The sequence below is a fragment of the Protomyctophum parallelum genome (assembly GCF_964188405.1).
Source record: "Protomyctophum parallelum genome assembly, chromosome: 20".
Taxonomy (NCBI): domain Eukaryota; kingdom Metazoa; phylum Chordata; class Actinopteri; order Myctophiformes; family Myctophidae; genus Protomyctophum; species Protomyctophum parallelum.
Window position 1 is genome coordinate 22,176,047 of NC_139718.1, and position 20,814 is coordinate 22,196,860.

The 20,814-nt window shown below is 41.8% G+C and overlaps 3 protein-coding genes across 4 annotated transcripts in view; all 3 read left to right on the top strand.

Moving 5' to 3' along the window:
- Positions 1 to 771: 771 nt before the first annotated feature.
- LOC310877699 (tubulin alpha chain-like) lies at positions 772 to 3,762 on the top strand (the record flags this gene model as incomplete). The annotated part of the gene is made up of 4 exons (XM_083791649.1): positions 772 to 834; positions 2,204 to 2,423; positions 2,518 to 2,666; positions 2,785 to 3,762. The coding sequence occupies exons 1-4, from the start codon at positions 832 to 834 to the stop codon at positions 3,760 to 3,762; spliced, it is 1,350 nt and encodes a 449-aa protein (XP_083647775.1). The 5' UTR covers positions 772 to 831.
- Positions 3,763 to 7,717: 3,955 nt separating this feature from the next.
- On the top strand, positions 7,718 to 11,805 carry znf770 (zinc finger protein 770). The gene is made up of 2 exons (XM_083791240.1): positions 7,718 to 7,848; positions 8,180 to 11,805. Exon 2 carries the CDS (start codon positions 8,233 to 8,235, stop codon positions 11,704 to 11,706), a length of 3,474 nt encoding a protein of 1,157 aa, XP_083647366.1. The 5' UTR covers positions 7,718 to 7,848; positions 8,180 to 8,232; the 3' UTR covers positions 11,707 to 11,805.
- Positions 11,806 to 13,108: 1,303 nt separating this feature from the next.
- Positions 13,109 to 20,814, top strand: part of aqr (aquarius intron-binding spliceosomal factor) — an 87,076-nt gene continuing 79,370 nt past the window's right edge. For both annotated transcript variants that reach the window (XM_083792700.1, XM_083792701.1), the window contains exons 1-10: positions 13,109 to 13,198; positions 13,520 to 13,624; positions 14,400 to 14,456; positions 15,946 to 15,986; positions 16,404 to 16,443; positions 16,531 to 16,647; positions 17,806 to 17,949; positions 19,929 to 19,997; positions 20,180 to 20,280; positions 20,410 to 20,489. In XM_083792700.1, the coding sequence (XP_083648826.1) occupies positions 13,538 to 13,624; positions 14,400 to 14,456; positions 15,946 to 15,986; positions 16,404 to 16,443; positions 16,531 to 16,647; positions 17,806 to 17,949; positions 19,929 to 19,997; positions 20,180 to 20,280; positions 20,410 to 20,489 (736 nt within the window). In that variant the 5' untranslated portion in view covers positions 13,109 to 13,198; positions 13,520 to 13,537. The remainder of the gene's footprint in view (positions 13,199 to 13,519; positions 13,625 to 14,399; positions 14,457 to 15,945; positions 15,987 to 16,403; positions 16,444 to 16,530; positions 16,648 to 17,805; positions 17,950 to 19,928; positions 19,998 to 20,179; positions 20,281 to 20,409; positions 20,490 to 20,814) is intronic.

Below are 20,814 nucleotides of genomic sequence, written 5' to 3' on the forward strand. Positions count from 1 at the left end.
CAAGGGAGGACAAACTAAGTAACTTAAAGTACATTTACTCAAGTACTATAGAAGTGCTTACTCATTACAATGCACAGTAAAATATTGTGGTACTTTTACTTTACTTTCCATTTTAGTTTCTTCTACTCCACTAAAATTACAGAATTTGACAGCTTTAGTACTTGTTACTTTGCAGATTTTATTATTAGTACAAAACCTACAGTAACCACATAAGTCTGATCTACAATGTGACGTGTTATGAGCATGTGGATCTATTTTCTGAAATTTTGAGTACTTGGTACTCAAAGTATATTTTGATGCCAAAACTTTTGTACGTCAATCTCCCAAACTCCCACCCCCCATACTCCATCACCACCCCACCTCCCAAACCACATGACATATAATACCCAACTCTGTCAGAATACCCCAGTCATTTTGATTATAGCTATTTTGGATACCCCAGTCATTTTGATTATAGCTATTTTGGAAAACGCTTGACAATCTTTGGAAAAGGTACTTTTACTAGGTAGGCTAATGTGAAGTTGCCCGAACGGCTAAGTCCAGAGATAGTTATACCAAAGGGATAGTTTTAACAAGAGAGAAACCATCATGTCATGATACCACTGAGATTAGTTATCCCCTTAGCTCTAGATTGGGTGATTTCACCAACAACCACCACCTTGTCTAGTCTACAATTCCGTGTCAACCAATGGCTGATGACTACAGAGCTCCCCAGCTAATCAGTGTCCTATAAAAAAGAGCGCCTGACTGCCTGTCTGTGGGAAGCATTCTTCAAGTGAGAAACAACAACGCTTTGGTTTTAGCTTATACTCGAAGGACATACTCACAAAAATGGTGAGTAAGTTGCTGCTGAGTGCTGACTGAATGATTGATGTCCAAAACTAATGATGCATAGGCCATGCTTTTATAGATCATATAAGACTATACCTGTGTGAAATGAACCAATGAATTGGAACCATGCAGTACTTATTTATTCTGCTGTAGGGACCCTTAAAATTACCTGCATGTATGTGCACATAAATAGATGCATGTGTATGAAAATATGTTTTCACCAGAATAAGGGACAGTGCAGCCATATTCACATGGCTAAATAATTGTCTAATGTTAGTTCCTCCTTGACATGTAGTTTGTCAAGGAAGTGCTGCTGTGTTGGCTGACTTGGCTCACTGAAGGTTCTGCTACACTAAATTGAACACACATTGGCATCTTTAGACCCGCTGTTGACCTGTCTGAAATAGCATGAAATGCTTGATGAGTGAGAACTTTCTCAAGCTAAATGAGGATAAGACAGAAGTTCTCATAATCGGTTCTAGTGAGCAGAAAGAATCAATAATAAGCAGACTTGGCAACCTGACTGTAGAAAGTAACAGTACAATAAAGAACCGGGGGGTCATTATTGATTCTGAATTGAATTTTAATTCACACATTAATCATGTTACCAAGATTGCCTTTTTTCACCTTAGATATATTGCACGAATCGGAGCCTATTTGTCATTGGACGATGCAAAAACGCTAATCAACGCCTTTTGTTTTTTCTCGGCTTGATTACTGCAATGCACTTTTTCTTCTGGACTGCCTAAGAAAACAACTGACAGATTACAACTTGTCCAAAATGCAGCAGCCAGAGTATTAACTAGAACTAGGATGAGGGAACATATTACTCCAGTTTTGGCTTCACTGCACTGGCTTCCGGTGTTTTTAGGATTGATTTAAAAATTATTTTACTTGTGTATAAAGCTCTAAATGGTCTCGCACCTTCCTTCCTACATGACTGCCTGCCTAAATATGTCCCAAACCGCCCCCTAAGGTCTTCCACTGCTGGCCTGGCCCTTGTTATTCATGTCCTCACTGTATTGCATTACTACTTGTTTTTTTTAATGTTTATGCCTTGCTTTTCTTTTCTTTTTTCTCCATTGCTCTGTAAAGCACTTTGAGCTGCATTTCATGTCATGAAAGGTGCTATACAAATAAAGTTTTATTATTATCTGATGGTGTTGCCAATAGTTTGCAAGTACATTTACTCAAGTACTGTACTTCTACTTTGAGTATCTTCAATCTGAGGCAAATATTATTTACACCACTGCAATATTTGAAAACATTAGTTGGCTACTTTTCTAGGCTTTTATTATTACAAAACAGGCATTAGCCACTTCAGTCCTATTTGACCCCCCCCCCCCGTCCCCACCCCTCTCTTCCTATGCAGCGTGAGTGTATTTCCATTCACGTTGGCCAAGCTGGAGTCCAGATCGGCAACACTTGCTGGGAGCTGTACTGCCTGGAGCATGGCATCCAGCCTGATGGACGGATGCCCAGTGATAAGACCGAAGTGGCCAATGACTCCTTCAGCACCTTCTTTAGCGAGACTGGAGCAGGAAAGCATGTCCCCAGAGCTGTCTTTGTTGACCTGGAACCCACTGTCATTGGTACAGTTAAACAAATCCCTTGCTACTTTAGTCACAACTTGGAACAGAAGTCAAAGTACTAACTGTCAACTGTCTCCTGTAAACATATTCACAGATGAAGTGCGTAAAGGAATGTACCGCCAGCTGTTCCACCCTGAACAGTTGATCACAGGAAAGGAGGATGCAGCCAACAACTACGCCCGCGGACACTACACCGTCGGCAAGGAGGTCATTGACCTGGTCATGGAGAGAATTCGCAAGATGGTGAGGGCCTTTGCTTTAATTTGTAAACCGTTTGGATAATTGTTGTGAAAATAGTATTTTTGATCCATGTATTGGTTTGTTGTTTCTGTTGTGAATATGTATTTTTTTTTTTTTTCAGTCTGACCAGTGCACTGGCCTCCAAGGGTTTCTCATCTTCCACAGCTTTGGTGGTGGCACAGGCTCTGGCTTTGCTTCCCTGCTGATGGAGAGGCTGTCTGTTGATTATGGAAAGAAGTCCAAACTTGAGTTTGCCGTCTACCCGGCTCCCCAGGTGTCCACAGCTGTAGTGGAGCCCTACAACTCCATCCTGACCACGCACACCACCCTGGAACACTCAGACTGTGCTTTCATGGTGGACAACGAGGCCATCTTTGACATCTGCCAAAGGAACCTGGACGTTGAGAGGCCGTCTTACATTAACCTCAACAGGCTCATCAGCCAAATTGTGTCTTCAATCACCGCCTCCCTTCGCTTTGATGGTGCCCTGAATGTTGACCTGACAGAGTTCCAGACCAACTTGGTGCCTTACCCTCGCATTCACTTCCCACTGACCACCTATGCCCCAGTCATCTCTGCAGAGAAGGCGTATCATGAACAGCTGTCGGTCGCCCAGATCACCAACTCCTGCTTCGAGCCGGCCAATCAGATGGTGAAGTGTGATCCCCGTCGTGGTAAATACATGGCCTGCTGTCTTCTGTACCGTGGAGATGTGGTGCCAAAGGATGTCAACTCTGCCATTGCTGCAATCAAGACCAAACGCAGCATCCAGTTTGTGGACTGGTGCCCCACAGGCTTCAAGGTGGGCATCAACTACCAGGCTCCCACAGTGGTTCCTGGAGGAGACCTGGCCAAGGTCCAGAGGGCTGTCTGCATGCTCAGCAACACCACAGCCATCGCTGAGGCCTGGGCACGCCTTAACCACAAGTTTGACCTGATGTATGCCAAAAGGGCCTTTGTCCACTGGTATGTCGGCGAGGGGATGGAGGAGGGGGAGTTCTCTGAGGCTAGAGAGGACATGGCTGCCCTAGAGAAGGATTACGAAGAGGTGGGCGCTGACAGTGTTGGGGCGGACGAGGATGATGAGGAAGACTTCTAGGCTCTTGTCTTCCGGTTTGCTGTTGGCCGGAAGTAATGGGATGGGGGGGGTGAAATGGGTCATGTGAGATCCGCTCCTGTTTTGCATTCATTCCTGTGATTGTGTGAACTTATTAAATGCACCCAATTGGTATAAGCAGTTAATTTGTCTGGTTTATCCTTCTTTTGACTTGTTAAGGTTTTGTGTGTTTTCCCTTTTTGAGGCCCAGCTGAGCTTCAACAAAACTTTAGTTCAGCTTCAACAATCCCTTCCCCCCCCTCCAACAATTTTGGACGGCTTCTCTATGTCTGATATTATTCAGTCAAGGTTGTCTTGTCTTAACCCATAAAACTGGGAAAGCAGCTGTCATTTTAGCTATCTTTGGCTATTCAAAAATAGCAGTTTTTAAATCTTAAGATTTTTTTGCAAATGTTAAGTGAACATTTCTAACTAAAATCTTCACTTCTGGGTGTATACACACTTGGACAAGTCTGCTGGGACCTTGACTGCATTTGTACCATATTTTTTAGCTTGACGCAAGTCCACATTGATCAGGAACTATTTTATAGTAAGTTTTAATGGGGAGTATTTCACTCACTTTAAACATTCTAGATATGAACGTTATATCTTAATGGTGGCCACAAGCACTGAATACATGACTGGCGAAAATACAGGAAGAGACTGATCTTCTGGCAAGTAGGATACCCAAGATTGGAAAAAATGGGGCAAACACTATAGGTTCATGTCAAGAACATTTAATACAATCCCTTTGTATCAGAAAGAAAACATACAATATTCCCTTAGTAAATCTTGCACAGTCAATTTATCAGACATTCATATTTTCTACTCCCTAGCTTAAATGGCATATTATAAAATGTATTTTTGGCATTGATTACAAAGCAGGGTGGTGCATACTTAGTTTAGACTAGTCATTGGTTAGACATGGGTTAAGGTTGGGTTTAGGTGTGCTGCCCCGTGGGAGGTTAGGTTTCTGTTTTTGTGGTGTTTGATAACTAAATGACTAGTCTAAACTAAGTACTGCACCCTCACACAGTACTACAGTTATTTCTCAGATCATGAAAATCACATGTGAATCACCCGTAGGCATAGTGAGAAATGATGGACGTACGTGCTGAATGACCGTATGACTGTCTTCTCTCATTGTCCTCCACCCGTGCCCAAAGTGTACATGGCTTTGTTCTCCAGGATCTCTGTCTTGTTCTGAGGCTGGAGTAGAGTGTTGGACACTATGGCCTTTGCCACGGCTTGGATGGGGATGGACATGGCTGTTGGACTTATGGCAGAAAAGACACCCAAGAACTTCCTTGTCATCCACTCACCAGGCCGACTCTCCTGTCTCTCTATCAACAACGCCCTATAAGTAAGCAACAAACAAAATAAGTTCTGTGTAATATCATTGACAGGTGCATGTCATGTTTACCTGCTGCTGTAAGACTCTTTTAGTTTGGGGATTTTGTATATTAAATACACTTTGTTCAATGTTTTGGCATCTATTGGTAACAACTGTGTGTCACCATTATGAACATGGATATGCTTGTCATCCCTTTGGTTATAAATTTACTGTATTTTTAACTCATTTTACTGAATTTAGCTAAACATAGTAATTGATAATTAATGATATTAAGAAACCCGATGACCCACGCAGGCCTGTAGATGGAATATCTGTCAAAACCCAGAGCCTCAAAATCTGCCTCCACTTGTCCCTGGAAAATAAGCCAGCCTTGAAGTGATGCCAAACTATTGTAATGAGATTATTTCTTATTCCATATTTACTTAAAGTGTGGCTACCAGATATGCCTGGTGGTGATAAATACAAGACTGAGGGCAGATTTTTGTTACACAATAATATTGCGTAAGAATTGGGGACCAGAGACATGAGCTGAAATACCTTCACTTTGAGGTAGAGGAAGCCACTGCTATTTTCATTGTTTTGAACAAGATTTTTTTTTTTTTAAGTGAAATGTTTAGCTTGCGTCCCTTGGACTTTTGCTGTTGAGTTGAGTAGCCCTGATATAGGGTATTCGCCCATGGAATTGAAACCTACTACAGTAAACTAAAATTACAGACTCAGTTTTGTACCAGCTAGGTCCAGGTATGTCGAAATGTATGTACCAGGTCTGTCGAAATGCCGGTAAGGAAGTTACTCGTAGATTAATTTAACGTCCTTACTATTGTTACTTATGTCATATATAAATCACAACAAAGTTCTGATGTCATTTCAGCAGTGTTGGGCAAGTTACTTTGAAAGCGTAGCTTGTAAAGCTACAAGTAGCTCACCATGGCAGTAGCTTGATCAAGCTACATAGCTACCACCGGAGAGATGTAGCTTGTAAAGCTACAGCTACATGGAAAAAGTAGCTCAAAGTAGCTCAGCTACTTTTTATTTTTCAGCGTTAAATTGAGAATGTACATGCGGGAGACCCCTCCTCCCCTCTGGGAGACCCCTCCCCTCTGGGAGACCCCTCCTCCCCTCTGGGAGACCCCTCCCACCCTGCTCCCCTCGGGGAGACCCCTCCTCCCCCTGCTCCCCTCTGGGAGACCCCTCCTCCCCCTGCTCCCCTCTGGGAGACCCCTCCTCCCCCTGCTCCCCTCTGGGAGACCCCTCCTCCCACCCTGCTCCCCTCTGGGAGACCCCTCCTCACCCTGCTCCCCTCTGGGAGACCCCCCCACCCTGCTCCCCTCTGGGAGACCCCTCCTCCCCCTGCTCCCCTCTGGGAGACCCCTCCTCCCACCCTGCTCCCCTCTGGGAGACCCCTCCTCACCCTGCTCCCCTCTGGGAGACCCCCCCACCCTGCTCCCCTCTGGGAGACCCCCCCACCCTGCTCCCCTCTGGGAGACCCCCCCACCCTGCTCCCCTCTGGGAGACCCCTCCTCCCCCTGCTCCCCTCTGGGAGACCCCTCCTCCCACCCTGCTCCCCTCTGGGAGACCCCTCCTCCCCCTGCTCCCCTCTGGGAGACCCCCCCACCCTGCTCCCCTCTGGGAGACCCCCCCACCCTGCTCCCCTCTGGGAGACCCCCCCACCCTGCTCCCCTCTGGGAGACCCCCCCACCCTGCTCCCCTCTGGGAGACCCCTCCTCCCCCTGCTCCCCTCTGGGAGACCCCTCCTCCTCACCCTGCTCCCCTCTGGGAGACCCCCCCACCCTGCTCCCCTCTGGGAGACCCCTCCTCCCCCTGCTCCCCTCTGGGAGACCCCTCCTCCCACCCTGCTCCCCTCTGGGAGACCCCCCCACCCTGCTCCCCTCTGGGAGACCCCCCCACCCTGCTCCCCTCTGGGAGACCCCTCCTCCCCCTGCTCCCCTCTGGGAGACCCCTCCTCCCCTCTAGGAGACCCCTGCTCCCCCCTGGGAGACCCCTCCCACCCTGTGATACCAGGGCCAATCAGAGGCCAATTAGAGGCAGCTGTCAAGTGCTGATATGCCCTCAAAGCAATCAGAAAAAGGAACAGTCCTTGATTTTTCAAAGGGGGTTCTAGTACAAGAATTAACACAGCAACCAATGGTCAAAATGTATATATTTCTTTCATGTTATTGCCCAAAATTGTAGCTTGTAACTTCAGTAGCTAAGCTACAAAAAATGACCCAAAAGGTAGCTGAGCTACTTGACGAGGTACACAAATATGAATGTAGCTAAAATACCACAAGCTACAGCAAAATGTAGCTCAGCTACGTAGCTCAGCTACATGTAGCTTAATACTCCCCAACACTGCATTTCAGTGTCATTCTCATGCACACAATACACATTTAGAGGAATAACCACATTCATAAAAAAAAGACCACCGTTTTCTTCATTTATGTATATACTTTTGTTTGGTTTAGTCGGGACTGTAAAGACCTTTTGGTGATGGCACCCCTGGTGATGATTCCCATCCCCATATGGCAGGAACGAACGTAAAATCCACTTGTCGATGTTTCCAGTCGAACCTTTTAGAAACGACGTACATTCTTGTTGACGTGACGCCAAAAAAGAGCCTTGGAAATTCGAAGCTATGCTTGGTGGAAGACTAGCGATGCAGCTGCTCTTCTCTGAAATGAAGATTATTTTATTGGATTAAATCGGGTCTACTGAGATTATTGGTCGACCGAAGTGTAAGAATTTTAATATACACAAAACGACAGGTAGCCGACTAGCCGTATGCGTTTTAGGGGTTAGCCATCGCCATGCTAACACATTAGCAAGTCTGACCTTTGTTGTTTTTGACAACTACACTTACCAACGTTGTTATAAAGCTGTTATAATATTGTTGTTATACTGTGCATATAAATAATGCGTTATATGAGCAATGTCGTGTAAATTGCTACTGTGTGAATAACCTCAACCAGTATAGGCTAAATCTACAGTATGTTACAACACTTAACATTATTGTATTGTACATATCCATTCTTGAGTTGATATTATGTTTTGTTTGCCTCATTTTAGGTATATCACCAACTCATCAACTTGGAAAAGGTTGCATCTGAGCTGATCCAAACATGCACAATTGTTCCATTTGTGCAAAATCGTTCCCCTCACCATATAAGCTCCAGAGACACCATCGCATTCATACTGGACAGAAACCCTTCACCTGCACAATATGTGGAAATGCGTTCAATCAACCTGAGCATTTAAAGTCGCATGCACAGAGAGTCCATCTCCATCCTTTGAATCCTTCCACTGACAACCTGAATGATAACCTACAACAGTATCTGCCATCGGGTGCAGATCTTGGTGGTGATATCAAATATTCAAACGATAATACTCAGGAAAAGTACAGCTATGATGGTGTTCCTGCCACAGCACTGTCTTCTACTTCTATGGTATCATTCCCACCTGGACAGAAGAGGGAGATGTCACCACAGGAAACGTGTTCACCTGCACCAGAGATGAAAGACCATTCTGAACCTAAGCTGCATGTCAATTATAGCTTAGGTATTCAGAACAATATCACAAATGGTGAATTGGATTCAGTGCCACAAGATAACATTCATTCTTCAACTGTATATAACCCTGTGTGTTATACACACAATGGGTTTACCTGCAAGGTCTGCCTAAAGTCTTTTAGTTCATTTCTCCAGCTTCAGATTCACATGCCAGTTCATGATAAATCCTATGGGGCAGGTGGAGAACCCTTCTCAGAAAAGGGCCATTTAAACAGGCACTCAAAATCACACAAACTAGGCTCTTGTGGAGGCAAAATGACTCTTAGACACCAATGTCCTACCTGTCTAAAAACATTCTGTTCACCATCCAAATTAAAGCGCCATTTTCTCATTCATACTGGTCAGAAACCCTTTGCCTGTAACCTGTGCGAGAAAGCTTTTAGACAGGAGACGCACTTGAAATCCCACTTAAGTGTAGCACATAAAGAATTATTTCGCCAAATAGAGCCTAAACAGATGTGTGATAGAAATGAAAGCCACAAATCTAGTTTTCACACTGACTGTGTAACTGCTGATTTAGGACCCCAGTCATCAGTTCTACAGCATCACTCCAGTCAAGACAATCCAGGGAATTCATCAGAAGAATTGGAGCTACAGTGCAAAATAAGCCTTAGTGCTCCACAAGACCTGGGCATTTCCAAAATCAAGTCAGAGGCAACTTCTGAACCCCAAAAGTATGTAAATGACAAAATCCAACAGCAGAATGTTGTTTGCTGTGAGACATTAAGTACACCAGTTGTATGTGAGCAGGGATATTTGACACATAAAGAACTGAAGCCCTTTCGTTGTGCTACATGCAGCAGATCATTTCGCCTGGAACTTAATTTAATTCGTCACCAAATCTGTCATAAGCGCTTAAAATGTCAAAGTGAAAGTTGTAATCCTGTTGAAGACGCGTGGGCAGCCACGTCTGTTCATACGAAAACTTGTATGAATTCTGAACCAATAATTTATTCTCCTGAAGCCAACTATGCAAGTCCTGTTGACCTCAACATTATTGTTAAACAGGAGACATGGAGTGAAAATATTAGTAATAATGAAGATCTTCGAGAAACTGCAAGTGTATCACCAGACCAGAATATCAGGAGAGATCAATCCGAAACCCCACATCAGAGAATAAATAACAAATTGCATCAGTGCTATGCATGCTCTAAAAGCTTTCCGTCTCTGTCAAAACTGCAACGGCATATGTTGACTCATACCGGACAAAAACCCTTTGATTGCCAGACATGTGGAAAAAGCTTCCGTCAGAAAACACACTTGAGGGTCCATTACCGTACACACCTGTGGTCCAGATATCACAAACAACGATCGCTGTACATTAGCCGTCCTCCATCTCGTCTACCTGGATGCAGTACAAGGCCATCAGCTGATGTCCAAGAAGTGTTAATTCAAAGTAACAATTTTAAAAAAGTCAATGCGAGCCATAAATCGGTGTCAGACATTGACTTGTCAGAAAATCGGCTTGGTCAGACCAGTTCTCTGTTAAGTGTGTCATCAGTCATTAGTAGGGAGCCACATATTTTACCATCTACAAAGAAAAATGAGGCCCTGCACGCAAGTATGGTTACTAAAATGACTGTTAAGGACAGGCAGACACTTTTACACAGTAGAAACCAAATCCAACACAAGTGTCTGCGGTGTTTCAAGTGCTTTCCTTCTCCTTCCAAACTGCAAAGGCATGAAATGGTCCATACAGGCTTGAAACCATTCCAGTGTCTTGTGTGTGGTAAAATGTTTAGGCAGGCTGTGCATCTGAAAGGCCATGAAAGAACTCATTTTAACTGGAGATACCCTAAGAAAGTTCAGCAACAAGGGACAACCACCAACATGAAAGAAAGGAGTCAACAACTGCCCTACCCTAGAATCAGAGTCTATGTTCCACCACAGAAAAAATATTTGAAAACGGTACGTTCAGGATATGCACAACATAATTCAGGCATTCAAAGGGAATGTGAGCAGAATCCTCCAAAGACTGAAGAATCCATTACAAAATGTCAAAATTCGATGACCAGGTTCAAACACAAAAGATCTTGTGATAAGAGGAAATTACACATGTGCAGGATGTGCCGTAAGAACTTTGTTTCTCCATACAAGTTGTCCAGACACTTGCTCACTCACTATGGGATTAAGCCATACAAATGTAGTTTGTGTGATAAAACCTTCAGACAGCTCGTCCATTTGAAAGTTCATGAGCGCAGTCGTGTGCACAAAATGGCAATAGATCATATCCAAGAAAAGGTAACTGGGGCCAATCATACCCAGGATGGATACCTTGATAATGTCCAAGCACCTGAAACTGTTATCACTGCTCAGCTTATTGGTTATGAAGGAGAGACCGTGGCAGAGCATCCTCAGTCATGGTATACCAGTTCTGGCCATTACGTTATCATTGATGATTTGCCTACTGTTTCTGAAGGGCTGGCAGTGCCATCAGCAGATTTTCTAGAGCTGAATATGGAAGCTGATTGTGAGCAAAGGGCTGAACATAATCAGACTACTGGTATGCCGTTTGACCAGTCATCATTTGCCTCTGAGCTTAGCTCTGAAATACAAAGACTGGTCCAAAATCAAGAGTTGGAAGGTTTAACTTCTTCACAGCAGGGGACGAGGGATGATATACACTGTAGCCTAGGAACAGAATTTCAAGCCACTGGAATTCCAGCTAACTCAGACAGTCATAAGGTGTTCAGTGAGGGACGTGGCAATGGTGTGCTCGGGCTGGACTCACCAGATGATTATTGGTGCAAGCCACTCGGCATGTTGCAGTGTGACAAATGTTCTGAGAGTTTTGAGACAGAGCAGGATGTTCAGCATCATAAATGCAAAGCTGAAAGTCCCAAAACAGCTCAGCCAGTCCCAAAATATTGCTGTGAGGTGTGCTTGAAGACCTTTGGTAGTCCTTGGAAACTTGAAAGACATTATGTTATCCACACAGGCCAGAGGCCCTTCAAGTGTAACATTTGTAGCAAAACATTCACGCAAACAGCACATCTCAGAAGCCACCAACGGACGCATAGTCCGTGAAAACGATGTCTCTAGTATCTTTCCTTCCATATTATGGAGCATGATATTTTATGATTATGTAAATCTTTTAGATGTTTAATTATGCACAACTGATTTAAAAAATACATTTGTGAGTTTGTTGAATTTTATTAAGTGATATTTTATTTAATAAAGGAGCTTATTTAACTCTATTTAAAATGTATTTTTTGCATTGTTTTTTGATTGATTGAGTTTATTAGTTTGCAAAAAAGGTAGCCTACACAGGTACAGATTTATTAGCCTGGGCAGCAATCAATTTCGTGTTTATGATCCGGTTGGGAGCGGATGGTAACTTTCGTCATGTTGTAGTCAATGATTTTTAGTCGGCTGGCAGGGAAACCACAAGGCGGAATCAGTATTATGAATGGCTACTTTCTTATTCCGCCTTGTGGTTTCCTGCCTGATAACTATAAATCTGACTACAACATTACGTAAATTATCATCCTTTCCAGACCGGTTCACACAGCGATTTTGGAACACAGACCAGGCTTTCCTCTGAGAAAGAAACCCAACAAATCCTAGGGCTTATTTCCATTGAGGTCCTGACCTGTGTATTCAATTCATCGAGACATTTAAAGACAAACAATAATATTGATTTTAATTCCTAGTCCACAATTATAGGTTTCATCATAGTTCGTTTTCACTCCAAGATTTCTTTGTTGGAAATAAAGTGTTAAATAGCTCTATATTGTGATGGTACTCATTGCTATAGTATAGAGTGTTCAGTAACAGGAGTCGCCATGTCTCCAGCTTTTTATTAAAAAGAAAATGCATTTTCAGAAAATGAAACTGGGATAGCAATTTTATCTAATCAGGAGAGAACGCAGTCAGGATACAGATTAAACAAGTGGAATTGTAAGTGATGACAAAGAAAGAAATGAGCAGATGGAACTGGAACACTAAAATTAAGCTCATATACCCTGTAGCTACTCTCCTGACTGGCTGAAATGTTGTCACCTACCTGAAAATGTATTTTCTGTTAATTAAAGAGCTGGAGAGACAGGGAGACCCCTGTTACTGAACAAACACTTGATATAGGCCTACTATCAGACAATGATTTAATAGGCTACTATCAGAATATAGTGATTTAACCTTTTAACAAAAATCTTTTTGTTTCAGCCAAACAATATCACTCTACCTTATTATTTTAGTAGATTTATTTTACTATATATATTCATCATAGTCACAATTTACATCATATACCGAGTCACTCACAATTTACGTCATTAATGTACCGGTATGTCGTATTTTGATCACTGCGTAATCAAGTAGGAACCGCTGAGGCTAGGAACCAAATACATTCATGTGTGTAGGTGGGGGGGACATGCTTCCGGACGTACGTATACAGGAAGTGAGTCGCATTCAAGTCGTTCGGCTGCTCTCTGTACATGCGTAGCAATTTACAGTCTACGGTAGCAACCAGAAAGCCCACCTGAGTTATTTGAACTGATGCTGTAACGAATAAACTTTAAAGGTTTGTGATGTCGTTGTATTCGACTTACCCGCTTGGCTCTATTTTTCTAACCACCAAACGTGATTTACTCATTTTAGCATCCATAGCTATTCCCTAAGTGCTAGCAAGCTAACGTTAGCCAATATAAACACATCAGCGTCACATGGTAATGCTTGTTACATAGTTGTCAGATTATATTCACCAACATATCCCATTCGGTAGACTTATGTTGTTTTAGACTCAAGTCCTGTTTCTCTTTTTCCAAATACTTTTTAACCTAGTTGTTTAGAAATATAGCTATATACCGAGCTTCATTCTGGTGTTTGCCTCTTTTCTGTACAGTGGACCTTGTAGCTGTTCATGAGAGTGGTCATGGAGAAACAAACCCCTGCCAAGAAAGCTGCTGCACCCTCTGTCTCTCAGATTAATGCAGAATATGTGACGCAGGTAAATGTTAACTGACTGAACTTGAACTGTCAGTTGTCGGAACTCGGAACAATAACATTACTTTGATTCTTATGCTCAGTTCAGTGCCAGCATTGAGCATCTTACTTATTTAAATGTGTGATTCAAGATTCTTATGCTCAGTTCAGTGCCAGCATCTTACTTATTTAAATGTGTGATTCAAGATTCTTATGCTCAGTTCAGTGCCAGCATCTTACTTATTTAAATGTGAGGGACTGAGATAATGAATGACTCCATCCTAGCCGCAATTTGCATTTTCTATAATGGGATGAATCAAGAGTTACAATACCCTCCATTGACTCCCCAGAGCTTTTGTTTAATAAAAATCCACCGTAAACATGTTATGAGCTACTTTCTGTCAATACATTCTGTGCATGTGATTCTTTTTCTAAGTGTTGCAGTTTGGAAGCATTCATTTTTTTAACGGGTCGCACTGCTGCCTCCTGCATTATGTGCAAATTCAAAACAGGTGGTACGCAGGGCCGTTTATAGTGACAAGTGCTTCCAAGCTCCAACAATTTGGATGAGTAGGGATTCAATGGAGGGTATTGCAACTCTAGATTCATCCCATTATTCATTCACCCATCGTATTATATTAAATTATAGTTATGTACAGTAAGCCTTTATTACCCTTATTACCTTGCTGAAGTGATAGCAATATGATAATGCATCTTTGTACAGCACAGTGAACATGTGGCAATTGATAATAATTGTGTCTTATGTATTTATTATCCTGTGTCTCTGTCTCTTGTTATAGTTGGCTAATAAATACTGGGCCCCCCATGCCAAGAATAAACTGCCTTTTGACCCAAAGGTAAGTCTTTTGTGTTGTTGAGCAGCAGACACCTGTTTATTTTTGTTTCCTAATGTAAAAGTTTACACCAAATAGACTGCCCATTCATTTAGAAATCAATTACCTCTTGTGCTTGGGAGCCTTTTGCATGGCTCTGTAATGCCTAATTTATACTGTCATACAATGGTGTTCTGTGCCACAAATAGCAGATCTGATATTTAGTTAGTTTTCTTACTGTTAAGTTAGCTCTGGTCCATAGCCTCAAGCCGTTGGATCTTGGCTATGGGACTCTCAATGTATTGCCCTCGCATTAAATGCAGACCAGCCTCTCGACTTCTGCTAAAAAGATCTATTTCGCTACTCACCAAAACAAAGACTGTTTAGTTATGAAGAAAGTCTACTTCCCACAGTGGATGGTGCTCTCTGAGCCCCCTACCACACATATAAAATGCACTTTTTGGCCAGAAAAGGATTTATTTTCCAGCAGAAGAAAAAAACTTTTAGTTATTCCACTCCACTGCACCCTCGCTGGTGCTGGACAAAGGTTGATACGATGTAGAAGAAGAAGTCCGCACAACAGCTTAGCTCCACAGTGTTTTATTTAGTTTAAAACATTGACGGCCCGGGCGGTTAAGCTCAACCGTCTGGGCACCGTGCCGATCCCGACGGTTTTTGCCGTGTGTCACTCCCCATCTCTCTCCCCATTTCCTGTCTACTTTGAAATCTACCAATATAGGCATAAAAACCCCAAAAACGAATCTTTAAAAAAAACATCAACATACAATAAAAACGTCATTATTGTATGTCAGTGTTTTAAACTAAATAAAACACTGCAGCTGAGCTGCTGTGCGGACTTCTTCTTCTACAATACATTGAGTCCCATTGTCCCATAGCTAAGAGCCAACGGCTATGTTAAATACCGGTAAGTACTGTATAAATCAGGCTTAACCTTAATGCACGTGGGGCACAAGTATGATGTACGTACAGTATGCGTGCAGAGCGTGTGCACACACACACACACACACACACACACAAGGGCTTTCACTTCTACTAGTTGCCTAGTTTACTAGACTAGTTGTTTAACTAGGCCTACCTATTATGTAAATAATTGGTAATAATATTTGTACATTTTAAAAACCGTGTACATTGGTGACTATAACTATACGAGTCGACTAGTTGAATAGTCGACTAGTTGCTCACGCACGCACGCACGCACGCACGCACGCACGCACGCACGCACGCACGCACCCCGACCTCCTAATACCACCTAGCCTAAAATAAGTTCTAGGGGAAACGGCGTTCTCACATTGTCACATCTAGTTCAGGTGGTGGCTTGAGAATTCTGATTCTGTGAATCAGAAGGTTTTCTGGGTGGCTGAGTCAGTTTGCATTTGTTAGAATGAGTACTGTAACAAAAAACAAAAAACCTAATTATGTTCTGGTTTTAACAATGTGTTCCATATATGCCATAAGGCAGCATAAGTGTTTAAATTCTTTCTAATCTTTTTAGGTGTTGGAAGATGTTTATGAAAAGGAGATTCTTAAGTCCAAGTAAGGGAATTTAACCTTGTTGATTTGTTTCAGTCATAATATCCTGAAGTCCCCTTGACAGATTTCCAGCGCTTTCTTACATTGGGTTTTCAAATGATGCAGAAAATAATGTCTAAGTACAGACATTGTAATTTTAGGCCTTGTTTTTGTTATATGACAAATTATAGCTGTTAATATCTCAACTGTTAATGTTACACACTATGATTCTCAGAGATTTGCTATGTTAACAAAATGGTAAATCATAAGCAAATCATCAGCCTTGTTTGCTCGTTTTCTTAATTTATCTACAACCTAATCAAATATGTGTTGGAAATCTATGGCGGAGGTAACTTCTGTGTTACCCTAGAAAATGTCAACATTTGTAGCATTTTATTATCTTAGACCTTTCTCTCATAAGATTTGTTTTTATATTTTCAGGTTCGCCATAAGAAAAATCATGCTGCTTGAATTCAGGCATGTTGTTTGACACCTTCACTTTAATTCAGTAGCATATACCACAACTTTGTTTACAGATACCAATATATATATTTTGCCTTTCAGCCAGTATCTTGAGAACTTTCTTTGGGTGAACTACACTCCCCAGGTGTCAAGCAATGCTTACCTCATGTCTATCTCCTGCATTGTCAATGAGAAATTCAGAGAGAACGTCCCTGCCTGGGAGGTAAGAAATGCTGGCTGATTTAGGAATTTAGACTATTATCTGGTGAGATTAAGTTTAAAAGGGATGCAAATCCTACTAGTTCAACAGTTGCACAGTGCCGTTGGTGGGTGGGGTATAATAATAATAAGTAAAACACCTTTCATGACATGAAATGCAGCTCAAAGTGCTTTACAGAGCAATGGAGAAAGAAAGAAAAGAAAAGCAAGGCATAAACATAAAAAAATAGTAGCAGTAATGCAATACAGTGAGGACATGGATAACAAAAAAATTAAAGATCAATTAAAAGCAAGAGTGTAGAAGTGGGTCTTGAGCTGTGCTTTAAATATGTCTACAGAGGCTGCCTGTCGAAGGTACAGTGGGAGTTTGTTCCACACCGTCGGCCCGTAGAAGCAAAAATCTACTTCCCCGTATTTTTTAGTTGTCATTTTTTAGGCAGGCCAGCAGTGGAAGACCTTAGGGGGTGGTTTGGGACATATTTAGGCAGGCTGTCATGTATGTAGGAAGGTCCGAGACCATTGAGAGCTTTATAAACATGTACAATAATTTTAAAATCAATTCTAAAAACAACTGGAAGCCAGTGTAGTGAAGCTAAAACAGGAGTAATATGTTCTCTCATCTTAGTTTTAGTAAAAACTCTGGCTGCTGCATTTTGGACAAGTTGTAATCTGTCAGTTGTTTTCTTAGGCAGTCCAGAAAAAGGTTCATTGCAGTAATCAAGCCAAGAAAAAAACAAAGGCGTGGATTAGCGTTTTTGCATCGTCCAATCACTCCAATGACAAATAGGCTCTGATTCGTGCAATATTTCTAAGGCAATCTTGGTAACATGATTAATGTGTGAATTAAAATTCAATTCTGAATCAATAATGACCCAGTCAGGTTGCCAAGTCTGCTTATTATTGATTCTTTCTGCTCACTAGAACCGATTATGAGAACTTCTGTCTAATGGTCACAAAACAATGGATGAAGTCTTTGGCTACATAAATAGATGGTGCAGCTGTAGAAACTCTGCATTAGACCCACTGAAGAAGCTGAAATGTGGATTGATGTTTTCACAGATAGATTTGATATAAATGTGGATAAGTCTCTGTTGAGACTACATGATCAGGAAGGCATAAGCAAATTGATGGTTTGCAATTTTCTCCTGTCTGGAAATTTCAGGTTTTCAAGAAGGAGCCCAGACATTTCCCATTCTTCTTCAAATGTGTGATGGAGGCTGTGCTTGCACGAGGAGACAAGTCTGGCTTGACTCTTAAGGAGCAGACAGTCCTGCTGGTCTTCCTGGACCACTGTTTCAACAGTCTGGTATGTGCATGTAAACTACAACCTATAATAATAACAGAAAAGCGCTATAAACATTGTATGTATTATTATAATTATATTATTATAATTATATAATTATAATTATAATACATAACATTTCTGAGTACTTGAAGTCGCTTTACAGAACAAAATATTAAACAACTTTATTAGGAAAAAACAGTTAAAAGTTTTAAAGCCATAGAAGTAGAACAGTCACATATTATGAACTCTTTTTTTATTTATGGTGGTTTAACATGATGTGCATATAATCACTTTCCTTAAAAATATAAATGTCTTCTTTTTAATTGTAAACTAAAATAAGTAAATGGTATAGGCCTAGCCAACCTATTGTACTTACCTATTGGAAGCATATCGGTGTCGGTCAATGTTTTATTTGCCCGGTATCGTCAAATAAATCTGACATTAACCGATGGCAGTAGCCAGCTATGTTGGTGTGTTGGTTGAACAGTATTTTCTCATAATGAATTTCTTTCCTTTGCACAAAAGGGAAAATAACGTCAAAACTTAAATTATCGGTATCGGCTATATCGGCTAAAATTGTTATTTTGAACATCGGTATCGGCCAAGAATTTTCAATATCTGTGCATCCCTAAAATGTAATGAACATAAATCCTTAAGAAGTGCATAAAACTGCATGCTGTCTATAATATACAAAAATAAGGTTCTCACATTGTAGCTCTAAGATAGGGCACTTCAGAAACAAACTGAGTACAGTAGAAACCTCACTGTTAATTTAACTTAACCAATTGATGATGTGAATCCTCATCACATGGTGGTGACTCACACTTAAAATAGCTCATATATCTCATCACTCACAACGCAATGTGACGTGAACTTGTAGATCTGTTGAGTGCTTGCACGTTGTTTGCTCATAGTTCCACTATCTTTAATTGCGTTGTTGTGTGTAGATCAGTGTTGTACACTGTTGTTCAATTTACAATATTTGACTGTTATGTTTGTAAAACGGATGTCCGCTTTCAAAGTACTGTGAGTTTTTAATTACTTGCATTTCCCTACCTCCCATTTATCTCATAGTGTTGGCCGTTAAACTAGCATGTTTGTGCACAGTTCAATCCGTTGTAAGTCATGATTGTTTGGACTTTGTTTGGACTTTTCCAAAATCAATGTATTGCAACACAATTATAACACACAATGTTATTTAGTGTTGGATATCTCAAGCAAGATTCTAGTTTTGTGGCTTCAACAATGGAACAAATCAATCATGGTATGCTTTGGAAAATGGACAATGGTTCATTAAGTTTAACATCCTGTGAGGTTAGGTTAAGGATGGAGGGCGTTTATTAATTGTGTCCAGGTAGCTCAGTCGGTAGAGCTCTCGCCTTTGGACCACAAGTTCATGGAGTAGCACGGCTTGGTGCAGCAAGTCGTGCGGGAAGTACTGGGAGCTGATGGTAGGTGTGGCGCACCTCAGCAATCCATCTCCCAGGGGTCTAGCGCATTGTAATGGGGATAGACTCCCGCTTGTTACCGGCTGATACCGACAATAATCCACTCCTGACCTACTACTACTTGTTCTTTACAAATGCTGTCCAACCGCCGAAAAGCCACTGCCTTGTGGAAATGCCCTTTTCCTTCCCCTCTCAAGATGAGGTTACAAATAACAGTAATTCTTTTTTGCATCCTCAAGGTGGCAGTGTTGGACTAGACTGTGTGCCTTGGGCCAGTTTTATGCACATCTGTAGTCTCCACAGCCGCATTAAACCACAGGGAGCCACTGCGGATATCTAACTCTGAAATCTGCTGTGATAGCCCATTGCACTTTGATTGTATCCGATAGAACTCTCTAAATATTTTAGTTGCAGGCTTTTATTAAGGGCTGGTGGAGTGCAATAAAAATCTGTCATAAACAATACTTTTGACAAGTCTTCCCTCTCTTGCTCTCTCTTGCTCATGCCGTCCATCTTCCTCCCTCCCCTCCCTCCTTGTTCCCTCTCTCCTAGGAGGTGGATTTGATTAGAGAGCAGGTTCAGCAGCTTATATCTCTGCCTATGTGGATGTGTCTCTTACCAGTAAGCTCTCATACCTTTACCTCCATGTCAAGCATTTGCATCACTGTGACCTACCTGAACTGCTTAATGATATGTTGTAGTATTCCAATGTTATGATGATATATCTGATGCAGATAAACCTTCTAAAAGTACTTGGTGCTTTATGTACTTTAAATTGATGTGGTGGTCTGTCGTGTCTGCAGTCCAGACTCCAGCACGAGCTGAAGAAAGTTCCAAAACTGCAGAAGTTCTGGAACCTGATCAAGAAGAAATACGATAAGATGGAGCCTGGGGATGCTGAGCAGTAAGGCACTATTCTTCAATCTTCAGTCTGCGTGTGACTGCTTTGCATCTATCTACAGAGAACTGGGAAATGAAAAGCTATGTGTCATTCGTAGTCTCTCATGCTCACTGTTTTCTGTTTTCTCATCAGAGCCAAAAAAGAGAGAACATTTTTATCAGCACTCATTAAGAACAAGTTCCTGGAAGTTCTGATGTCCATTCCAGCATCAGGTAAACATGTCGTTATCACTTGTGTGCATATTAATTCACCTCACCTCATCCTTCCTAGGGTATTGCAAGGACAGGTTGAATGAGCTTTTGGACTTCTCACAATGTGAGAATGAGAAATTTATTTTCCAGAACAAATGTATCAAAATAAACAGTAGAATCCCCAGTGTTCATTTATTCATTCGTAACCTTTGTAGACTCTCACAGTTATATTATCATGCAGGATTTAACAGTGTAACTAAGCGTGATCAGGTGAGACAGACTCTTCTTCTGACCTTGGTGCCGTAGCAGGTCACTTTATGACGATCTGCTGTGGATGACCTTTCCC